The sequence below is a fragment of the Emydura macquarii genome, unplaced genomic scaffold (genome assembly GCF_026122565.2).
Source record: "Emydura macquarii macquarii isolate MOO-44397 ecotype Brisbane River unplaced genomic scaffold, CSIRO-AGI_Emac_v2 contig_587, whole genome shotgun sequence".
NCBI lineage: Eukaryota > Metazoa > Chordata > Testudines > Chelidae > Emydura > Emydura macquarii.
This window is the reverse complement of record NW_027130724.1, coordinates 17,133,292-17,145,704: the sequence shown is the minus strand read 5'-3', so window position 1 is coordinate 17,145,704 and position 12,413 is coordinate 17,133,292. Positions and strand designations below refer to the sequence as shown.

At 37.1% G+C, this 12,413-nt stretch overlaps 1 protein-coding gene across 1 annotated transcript in view; it reads right to left on the bottom strand.

Moving 5' to 3' along the window:
- Positions 1–7,779: 7,779 nt before the first annotated feature.
- Positions 7,780–12,413, bottom strand: part of MICAL2 (microtubule associated monooxygenase, calponin and LIM domain containing 2) — a 184,250-nt gene continuing 179,616 nt past the window's right edge. Inside the window, exon 35 of the mRNA XM_067540845.1 lies at positions 7,780–11,279. Within this exon, the coding sequence (XP_067396946.1) occupies positions 11,095–11,279 (185 nt within the window). The 3' untranslated portion in view covers positions 7,780–11,094. The remainder of the gene's footprint in view (positions 11,280–12,413) is intronic.

Here is a 12,413-nt window from a genome sequence, read left to right as displayed (position 1 = left end):
TGGAAAAATCTGCTTCGGAGTCTCGGTTTATTATCACCGGGTGTCGGGTCATTCATTGTAAATCAACGAGTCACGGAACTGGCCCATGCCCTAGAAACAATAGCTAATGATACAGCTACTGGTTTAACTTTAGTTAAGAATGAAGCGAAGGCTAACAAAAAAATGACTTTGAAAAATCGTTTGGCTCTGAATTATCTCCTCGCTGAGCAGGGAGGTGTGTGTGCTTTAATAAAAGGGGGACCATGCTGTACCTTCATACCCGATTATTCTGGTAATGTAACTGAGGTGGTTAAAAATATAAGAAAAACAGCCTCCGAAATTAACTCTATACGAGGATGGTCACTTTGGGGATGGGCTGCCACCAAACTCGGGTTGTGGGGACGAAAGATTCTTGAATACTTACTCTGGGGGGTGGGGGCTTTCCTACTTGTAATTATATTGTTTAGTTTGCTAAAAATGTTAATTACTCGATATATTGCAAACTTTATTAATATTCGGATTATACAAACACCTGTAAACATAGTAGGATTTGAACACCACTGGATATAAGCCATAAGCCATAACCTCCTCTTCTTCTCTTGTTGCCCTTACGGCTTAAAGGTTTTCATGCTTTGATCGTTATAGTTCTAGACACTTACCAATTTGTACTGTAACGTTTCTTGTTATTTTATAATAAGTGATTTGAGAGAATCAAGGGGTGGAGTAAGCCACGGAGTACCGTTAGGACGGGGGGGGGGGGGGAGGAGCCATGTTAATTCCCAATGGCGGGAAAGATAGTCAGGGTACATCAAACGACCTACCATCCACCATTAGGTTGATAGCGGGTAGTCACGTATCAGGAAAATAAGATACAATTCTCTCAAATCATAACAACACTGATGGGACCAGAAGGGGGCAGTCACGACATGCCCCTTGGGATCTAATAAAACTCCGGCAGCAAGAGCGAACGGTGCTTCAGATGACCCAGACGTCGAATGTCCCTGATAGCCCACCGAAGTTTGTTAGACCCGGCTTATGCTGTATGTTAGCGCGATGATTGGGTGAGTCGTCTCTAGACGCGGTTGTTATTCCCCTTTCCCCAAAAAATAAAGGTTTCCTTTCTTGCATAAGTCTTGCCTGTTGAATTCCATCCTCCGGACCACAACTTCCCCAGCAGCCAACACAGGCCCATCATCACCCATGTCAGCAACAAAATCCCCATGATTCTGTTGAAACTAATCCCTCAGTGGAACCTGGCCAAAGCCGACTATGACTGCTACAGGAAAGCTGTTTAAAAAGTGGTGATCCAAATCCCCGTGACACCAGAATGCTATGACCGGCTCATTGCCTCCTGACCACTGCTGCCAAGAAGAGTATCCCACAGAGCTTTTGGGAAGAATACATTCCTCGCTGGACAAAAGGGACGCAGGACCTGCCCCGTCAGTACAATCACTCGGGCAGCCCACAGATTGTGAAAGCCCTGTTAAGAGTCTCAAGACTCAGCCAGATGCCAGCAGTGGATTGAGTGTGTTGAAGGTCTGAACTTCACACACTCTAGTTGCCATGCCTGGGGCTTACTATGACATCTTGGAGCCGCTAATCTGATGGAATATCAGACCTCAAAAGTCTGGCCCAATACATAGCCTCCAAATTGGTGGAAAGCACAAAAAGACCACTCGACAAAAACACCAAGCAAGAGATCCATCGTCAACTACATCAGACGATGACCTCAATCCTTCCACAAGCCATGTTGCCATAAGTACAGATGAAGTTCATTGGTAGCTGGCAGACATTAAAGTAGCCATCAGGCATCTCTAATTTAACACTAGGGCCTGGGCCAAGTACCCAGATGGCCCCAAGGCTGATGGGCACAAAAAGTTAGCTAAAAGCTACCTTGACATCCTCTTCTCCCCCATTCAAAGCTGCACCAAGTGCTCCTCAACCGCAAGGCAGGATTCTATTCCATTGTATTTCGCTTCTTATACTGCATCCATCACATTGGGATTTGGGCGACAAACAGGCCCTTATCCTTCAAGAATACATGTGCGCTCAACTATACACACGAGATTAGTTCCATTTAACCCAAAAGAACTACTCAGCGTTTTAAGTGTTTGTAGGGTCATGGCCCAAATTACTAAATTCTGAAAGTGGGTGGAGTTACAGTTTAAGGCGAATGTTTCCACAATGTATGACCAATTCTTACCAGAAAAGACAGGAAAATAAAGGAACAAGCTAAGATAACACTAGCAAGCTTTCTGCAAGCTAATATTCAAGTTTCCAAATGAACTTTAATCTCGTAAGATATATTTTTCCCATCCCTCTCTCCGTTGCATCCATCACCATAGTGTGTGGGCATGATATAATTCACTGATAAGAAGGAAACATAAAACTGCAACATATATTACATATATAGTGAGAAAGAAAGAACAAAAGGAAGAAAGGTTAATTATATGACAAATATATATATATATGACAAAGATACACCATTTTCTAGTATATTTCCCATTAAAGAGAAACACTGTAACCCTGTTTTCTTACTTGATTTGTAAACAAGTAGCCTGGAAGAAAAGTATAATAAAAACATGCAGTTTACCAGGATTGGCAGTCTGTTCAGGAGAGCCCAGGACTGGGACAGCATTAGTGTCATCTGGATGTGCTATTTTCACTTACCACTTAATCACTTGATTAACAATTTAGGCAAAAAGCCACACATATTTCATGTAAATATCTAGCTATCCATTAGGCATAATAAGTGAAATGAAATTACCATGAGGATATTTCTAAATCAGTTAATAATTGTTGTGTTTACAAGTCAGTAATGGTGAGTATCTGATGAGAGAGAGACATAAATGAGTATTTACTGTACACTGTTTCCACATGCCCTAGAGAACAACATTATACAGCCATACAGTGCCATTGTTCTAAAGTGGGCTTGAGGGTTAGCAGAATATCACGTTTCTTTATGTTTGCTTTCTCTGGCTGATAATGTTTATTGTATTTTTGAACAATTATCTGCATATTCTACAGGGTTTCACATGCAACTATATTTTTCAGAAGTTTTGTTTATTAAGACTGTGTGGATCAGGTCAGCATGTGCTTTAAAGATTTATTTTAAGGATGTTTTCACAGACTTTTCTGAAAGAAAGAAAAAGAAAGGAAAGCTTCAAGTCCTCCTTCATATGAGCACATCAACAAGGCCTAGGTATTTACACATAATTTCACAGCTAGATTCCCATTTGTACCTAATTTATGCATGTAAATACATGCTTATGGATGTAAATAGAGCATTTTATGGGCACAGGAGATAAAGGTTTTTTTTTTCAAGTGCTGGTCTGGCTGCCTTTGTGCCATCAGATTCCATTTTAAAGAGAGAAAGAGCAAATCATATTTTGCAGGTACAATGCATACTGGGGCACATAGCCTTTTATCATGCAAAATTTGAACTACATGTCTAATTGCCAGGTTACTTGATCAACTAAAAAGCCCTTGTACCTTTTCTCTACCTGGTCTTCCGCTATTTATTTTCACAATATGGAAATTCAGTGCAGAATAATATATTATGGAATATCCTTTATAGATGAGATTTTAGTGCCATGAGGTAGAAAAATATGAAAAAAATTAATGTGTCTTTAAAATCAGTTTAATCAAATTTGAGACCACAAATATTAAATTGCCTTAATAACAATTGTTATTCCATGCGGTTATAGTGGCAGAGTTATGATTGTTGTGGTGCCTTAACTGTGCATTTAATTTATCATATTTGAAATTTTTTTAAGTATAACTTTAACTCTAAATTTCCTGGTTTGAAATACTTAGTTTTGGAATAATTACATCATCACTGTAATGTTCTTTACCCATAATATACTGGTACATACCCTCTGTCTTAACTTAGTGTTTCTGTCTGGGAACATATACAGAACTTATACATCTAGACACACACACACACACACACAAAAGACTACATACATATGCATAAAGGATAAGTTAAGGTTGACATAGAAAACTCAACTTTAAATTCTCAGTGTAAATTCTTGTGTAAAATCTCAACCATAAAGTTGCAGTAATATAGGTCTGATGGGTTTGGGTTTTTTTGTTTTGTTTTGTTTTTTGCATTTAATATCCCAAGGACTCTCAAAAAACCATATCTACACTTCAGATACAGCCCTTCATACCTGGATTTTCTTGAGTTTACTACAGGGTCATATTGCTCAGAGTGATCAATTTAGAATGACATACAACTACAGTGAAGGAAGGATTTCATCCAACCTAATTTTCCTTAATAAGCTGAGAGGGATAGAATATGTCAATATACTCATTATGATCTAAGCAAATAGGAAGGAGCACTAGATTAGCAGAAAGAATACCACAGCCTATATGTGTAAGTGGCCTGAGATAACTGATTCACAGGAGAAAGATCAGCTTTGATGTCATATCTGGTTTTTCACTACATTTCTGCTATTTAACACAGGGTTCAAGCTGGGCTGACTGAAGCACAAAGTCACGGAGAAAATTAGATTGGATTAGAGCTCAAAATCTTTCTTCTCACTACTTTTGCTCTAAACTTTAGGCCACATGATCTTCAAACACTGAGTGGAATTTAAAGATCACTCCGTGTTGGCATACTGGTGCTCTCATTGTAGTCACTTGCGACATTCTCGTTGACTTCAGAATCAGGCCAGTTCTGAATGTTTTGAAAATCCCACCATGAATATTTTTCTAAATGTTTGCAATCAACCATCCGCTGAAGCCTTGACCTGCCAACTCTATGCAGCTAATTGCTAAGTATTCATTTCATTCATTATTTCTGTAAGTCTGTTAATAGGTAACAGCAAATTAAGAGGATATACTTAAGTGACAGTGTATATCCACCTACATTTTACTTGTTTCTCACTCTGCAAATACAAAAAAGAGAGACCAAACACCCATAAAAGAAACTTGACATCATTAAAGAAAAAGTTTTGGCTACCTTCTCTTCTTTTCCCCACTCCTCTAAGGCGCACCTACACCTCAAAAAATATAGAACTAACAAGATTTAGGCTTAGCTTCACCATTGAATCACATCCCCATTCCTTTGTTTGTATATTTTCTGGTTAGCTTGTAAGCCCTTTGGAGCAAGGATCTTGTAGTAGATCTCTAAGTAGCACATTCATAAATATGTTGTGTGCTCACCTTTCATGTTAGGACCTTGAAAGAACTAGCTCAATACTTAATAAATAAAACCAACAAATAAATAGGTGGAAAGAAAAAAAAAAGACCTGCTGTATACAAAGAAACAAATCAGCTAATTGAAGAGTTAAAGCACCATCACCATAATCATCACATGGCTTTTAGTGATATTTACTACTATTTACAGTCAACTATAAACAAGAGGCCAGAGTTACATGAGTCTAGAATTAGGCCTGTATCATATTTATTTAAATCTGGACTCACTGAGAGAACACCATTTAAATAAATACCACAAAAAGGTTTTTGGGAATAGTCTTTTGTATGTATAAATTCATATGCTTCATCTGTATCCAAAGCCTCGTATGCCACGTTCTATGACTATTCCACAGCAAGTGAATATTCCTGGCAAGAATGATCACTAAGGATCTGCTACAAAGCTCATTGAAATAATGGAAGGACTCCCGCAGTGAGCTTCAGATTAGGGCTCAAAAGGGCAACATTTTAAAGGCATATTTGTGGAAAGTGCATTTCTAATTTGTAGATGGGATATTCACACTAGATACTTGATCATAAAAGGGTCCCTCATTCAGTCAGTGAATGGAAACATACCACATGATTGGTGTCTCCAATCAAAAATGTTCAGCCTTCAAATATCGAATATCAGCCATAAACTGCTCACAAATCAGCTATGAGCTGAGAATTATTTGCAATAATTATTACATGAATCAGTGTGAATAATAATTACATTTAAGGAGACCACACAATCTATTCATGCACAATATGCAAACTAAAATAGAGCTGAATTCCACTGAATAAATTATTAATTACAAGTTATTTGCCAAGTTCTAGCCATATGAGATTTGGTTGTTGTGAAGGCCATGAGGACAGCTGTCACTCTAGCATAGCATAAATATCATACTATGCCATACAGAAAACTGCAGGGCACAGTCAAAAATGCAACAGTCACAGCTCTAGATCTTTTAATGGTGGGAAGGCTTACTAAGGTATAAAATGGTGCCTGCTTTAATAGAACAAACACCTTAATCCGGCATTTTGGAAGTGCCTTCTGTCAAAGCGTGCCTTCCATCATCAGTTTGGGGTCCAGGATGTATTTGCAGTCTACTTTAGATATGGGTGAACAAAACTGCTGGTGCCAAGTTATACAGTGTGGTAAACTATTGTTGTGTTTGCTCAGAAAGACCAGGCCAGTTATATCAGAGGAATCACAATGATATGCCCTGTGTTTGTAAAAAGAGTGCAAACCTGAAGAGCTATTCAGATTGTATATTTTAACAATATACATCACTTCCAGCTCTGCAGGTCACTAGATATGCGAATCTAGATAAGAGAAAACAAACAGGAGAAAATGAGAGTTTATTCATTTAACACTAAGCAATGCTGCAGGTCTCAATATCCCCCATCACAAAAATACACAGTAAACATATATACATCCCCTTTCCCGCTCCCCTCCCATCCACTCCCCCCCCCCCCTCCCAACCCCACATACATTGCAGCAACCTTGAATGGCTGCCACATTTTCAGCTTTCTTTTTGTTTCCAAACTGGAAAAACAAAAGATGTTGGGAGGAGGAAAAATAAATAAATAAAAATAACCACCTCTAAAGATCAAGGAGCTAAGCAACATTTAGCCATGTGGAGCTGAACCTGCCTTTATTTACACCAATGCAACCCCACTAACTTCAGTTTGCTTGACAGACATTTACTGAAGTCAGTGCAATTGCCTGGGTATAAATGAGGACAGAATTTGACCCACAACTTCCAGTAAAGCTAGAATGTATATCCACTCTCTGTGGAAATCTGAGAATTTAGGAGTCACAATATCAGGAACACCTCTGCTCTGTGTGTCTGAGGCAGATCAGAGAGAAGGAAAGTGACATCACAGCAGAAGGAAAGTGACAGCTCAAAGATGCCAAAAACTCTCCTGGCCTTTTAGAGGCAGCTTCTGTCCATCTGTCATCTGAGGAGAGGGGACCATCCATCAGTTCAAAACTGGTGAAGAGAGGGGGTGAGGGTGGGATGGAGAGAAGAAAATGTGCTGCCTAAGCCTCCCCTCCCCACCATGCTCACAATCAGTAGTTCAATATCTTATTCCATGTGTTAGTTCCATTGATGTCAGTACAACTACTTGCAGAATAAGATACAATCCAACATACAGGTGGAAGAGTTAGATCATTAGTAACTACAGAATTTGGTCACCGCATTTTTGAAGAGAGCAGAAACATACCATATTCCTTATCTGGAGAGATGACCCTTTTCTATCAAGCTTAAAGGGAGTTATTAGAGTTTGTGTGTCATGTTTACAGAATTTGGGACTGAATTCCTCAGACACTCAGACACTGCACTAGGAATTGTAACCCTTTCCCCAGGGCAGAATTGAACCCCAAATAGCTAAGGTGTGCTTTTTTAACAATAAGATATCTAAACACAAACTAAACAGAGTTTAAATTGCAGCTTTTTTTTTTTTTTAAATCTACCTGTAATTGCCAATATGTGGAGTGAGATACTAATATATTTTCCTGTCCTCATTAAAGATCTTTCTAAAAACTTGTTATTTCACCATGGACGTGGGGAGGGTGAGAGATTATTACAGAAATGATACAGGGGCTTTAAAGAGTGAAACCATTTAATTTTTCAAATGCAAAACAGTTCACATGTAGTAAATTTAGCACAGGCAATATGGTCCATCACATCATATTTTACTCAGCAATAACAGTGCCAAAGAATTAAAGTCAACAAATTCCTTATAAGCTAGTGAGTCAATTTACAGGAAAGGCAGAATGACAGCAAAGAACATTCATAACCAAAGACGAACCTTTGTGGTTAAATATATTTCTGGAGTTTGAGCTAAACCTATCATATTGGCCTATGATCAGTGCATGTGGATTTTTCCTTCCTCCCAACCCCCGCACTTATGTGGAAACTGTTTAGATGCTTCACTGTAACTCTTTTTTAAAACATCTGCACTAAATATTCCAGAGCTGATCCTGTGAGCACTCAGGTTCAGTGGAGGGATAGCACCTGGCAGGAGCAGGACACCTGCCATTTGAAGGATTACAATCAGTCTAGGAGACCAGCTATTTGGAGGGGATTTGTGCACCATGTATATTAGAACTGAGTCAGCATACAGAAAAATGCTGACATCCCTTTTATGGGCCTTACCCTGGAAAGTGCCAAGTGTCCTCAACTCCTGTTGACTCAAATACCCTCAAAACTTAGTTCTTCAAAGCTAAAAGGAAAGTGTAGCTCCTACTGCATCTTCTAGATCACTGTGTTTTGTGTTTTCTAACAGCAGAGCAGGCATCTGTTGTAAACTGAAGTTCCAGGATCAGTGTATAAATTAGAACTGACCTGATTACCTGTAAATTCATGCTTCCTACTTTAGATGAGGAAGTTACATTTTGTGAAAAGAGGAGTGCAACATCCTCATCTCAATAAGATATATATATATATATTTCTACACTCCTATATCCCTTCTCTATGATCCATACCCTCCCTTTTCTCTGTGTAGCAGTAGCATACATTAAAATGAATGGTGTCTTAATTGTAAAGATGAACTGCAAAACAAAATTTAAGATTGATGTAATTCTGGATTTTGGGACTGAATTCCTCATCTATGCAAGGCACTGAGAAAAGTAATATGCTATGACTTTTTAAAACTCCTGTGAAGTTATGGGCACCTCTTGGTATGTTACAAATTTCCCAGAATTCATTATTCAGTGATTTCACTGGGCTGCATAAAACTTCCAGAAGGAAAAAAAATCTAGGAAATCCTTAGCAAAGCAGGAAGTGCCAGTGGATTTTAAAGGAGAAAAATTAACTTTTAAAATGTTTATTTCTGTGGTGAATGCCCCACACAGCATTCAAAACACAGGCAAGTCTGCACTGAAATCTGGGATTTATTCAGTTTTTGTCTTCATGATATATGTGATTCATCTTCAATGATAAATACCACCGAGTCCACCTTAAACAAGAGAGACAATTTAAGAAGACGACTCTAGCTTATAACTGAGAAAAAGATGCTAGAAGTTAGATTCTGAATGTATGTAGGGATTCTGCTATGCCTCTCCCACTAATGGAAATAATGTAGCTGAATCCCTGTGCATCCTGTTAAAATATATATCCCTATGTGTCTAATATCTGAAGATACTGCTTATGTCTCACTTTATATTTTGTTCCTATTTGTACACCTTAATGATATAATGCTCTGCTCTACTATGCATGGCTTTACCAGTATGTTATTGTAGATCTCATAGCTACCATCCAAAGCAGAGACAGAATTCACCAAACTATGTAAAATATGATTAGACAGTACTATTTTCTGTAAACAGATACATATACAAATAAATATAAATAGATAAATACTGTAGAACAATAGTATTCTTATCTCACCCCTACAGAGGTATATTGATAATCCACAGAAGATAATAAAATTTTGTTTTTATCTTTAAAAAGATACATTGACATTTCTTCTAATACAACAAAAACTAAGGTAGATAATACATTATTTTAACAGAATCTAGTGTATCTTTTGCCCTTCAAACAGGTAGTGGGGTTTTATTAGCCTAAAGCTTTTATAGTTACATTGAGAAGAGTTTCTTTTGCCTCTGCTGAATCATAGGCAGCAGTAGCATTTAAGCACCATTCATTTAATAATGAGAACAGTAAACCCTTCCAGTCAGAACACGAGATAAAACAATATTAAAAAAAAAAATCCTCCAGTTTCTCCATGTCTCTTAGTCTGAATTTTCAGACTAAATCATAAATACAACTGGGAGAAACTCAATCAATTGTAAATTGCAAAATCATTTTAGATTTAGAAGACTGCTCACAGTAAATTGAAGCTAGAAGGCACTTTTCTGTTTTTTTAAAGTATAAAATGCATTCAACAGATATAGCTCTGACAGTCTTATTTGTGCAGTCTTATCTTTAGCAGCAGCTTAATTGTGGTTTATATGCAAGCAGAGATTTTCTATCCATTATTGGCATAAAAATGCAGAAAATAATTTTGCCACACTTTTTTGTTGTTATTCTGTGCCCGATTTCTAACTAGTGATAACTTTATGATACAGTACATGTTTTTGTGAAGAATGCATATGGTAAAACCTACCATGTACGTGTTAATCAATTTTTTAAAATGTTCTGTCAGCATATATCGGTGATTACTTTGGTCAGCTACAGACAAAAGGCCTTCTGGCTCTACAACGGTTTGTTAAGAATAGTAATCCCTTTGGTATTAAGTTACAGTTTTACAAAATGCAAGGTTTTAATATTGTATTAAGTCTTCATTGAATGAATACATACAGTGCACTCAAGCTTGCAAATATACCTGGTAATTAAATTTGCCAGACCTTGCATTTTCACTTGTTACTTACAACGTGTGTAAGTCAGTATTCTAAAGACTTTTCCCCTCCTCCTTTAGAAAAATGTTTTAAACACTAACCAATCTTTACATTGGTGATACTTATTTCTGACACTTGAATCAAGTTCATTGTGGCTCAACCATGCCAAAATAGAAACAAAAATACACACAGATTCAGACAAACAGATGGAAAATATGGCTGTTTCATAAGTACCAGATCATGTAGTTACATCTCTAGGAATTCAGTTCTCAGAATTAAAATAAAATAACAGGAAAAAGAAAACAATGGACAGCTCCAGTGTAATTTTCACATACTATCCATCAGACAGGTGAAGCCGTCTTTTTCCATCTCACAGGATGACTAGCCCTTTTTGTTGACAATGATATTGTGATGTTTCTTCCTGTAATTATCTGTGTGTGACTAGAAACACTGCTGTGCTATCAAAGAGCCTGTTTAGAAGTGTTTGTTATTATGATATGATTCCTTCAATTTCAGCAGATCTTTATCAAAAGATTGTGTTTCCATGTTGGTTAATACAGCTGAAGTTCCATGTATTTGCATGTGGTTATTTAAGTCCTGCTGAGTTGATAACCCTTAGATAATATAAAGTTTTCAAAGTGCTGATCTTCTGCCCTTTCCTTCACTCTCTGCTCTTCTAAGGAAGACACAAGTTTGTCCCTTTCTTCAATAACTTTCATCATTTCAGTAAAAATTTCATGCTCCTCGTTCAGTTCTGCTTCATCTTTTAGACCATCTAAGGAGATTGCAAAACAAGTGGTTAAAATGAGCCTCACTCTTTCATTAAGCTAGATATGTTTGTTGAGATATAGATTCATTGTGTTGTGTTAAACAAGAAATGAAACTAATACCAATTAATCATTTTTAATGCTACAGATCAGGAAAAAAAAAACTTTTCCTAACCATACAACTGATGCTTCAATCTCACACTGTTGATAATGGCATTGAGAAGAGACTGTTCACAAATATTACCTGAACAGTAAACTAAAACTTTACAATTCAACACTGGATGCAGTAGTTATTATACTAATGGTAACAAAATTTAAGGTGACCCATATGTAGTTGGATTTTAAATTTACTTTTATAAACAGGTGAATAGCCCTACAAGAAATGTAGAGCTGAGAGAAAAATGGAAAACCTATTTTGTGAAACATTTTCAAAATGTTATAGTCATTTTCATTCCATAGGTTTGTGGTGCAGGGAAGATTTTTAATTTATTCAAATTTTATTTCATGAAAAGGTTAATTAACAACTTAATTAACACTCACACACACTTTCTTCCTTTTTTTCCTTTTGCCACCAACAAAGTGAACAAAAATAGAAGGGGGGAAAAAGAAATAAAGGAAAAACAGTATTTTTTGTTTCCCAGTGTCATTAAAAACTGGAAAACAAAATTTCCAATTCTGACAAGCTCTAAAGTGAAAAGGGGAAAAGACAATTTGTAATAGAGATCTATTCTATAGATTCAAAGGCCAGAAAGGATCATTATGATCATCTAGTCTGACCTACATGACACTGACCACAGAACTTCATCCAGTAATTCTTGAATCCTACTTATTGTTGTCTTCCTTTTGTAATTAAGACCTTTGACACAACTTGATCAGAAGCCACAATAGTTTACAGTGCTGCTGGCATGATTTTTCATTTTGTTTCACTGATCCTCATTTTGTCTTAAAAGGAAAAGTGAGAATCATGGCAAACTGTATCTTTAATCTACCGTGACAATCATTTTTTAAAACAAAAAAGTCAAGGTTCAGTGAAATGCCCCTTAAATATGAACTACTCTTGAAAAAGGAAAGGCTGTGACGTCATTGGGACAAAATACTGTCCACATTTGTATGGGTGTGAAAGGTGTGGGAAGCAGAAGAAC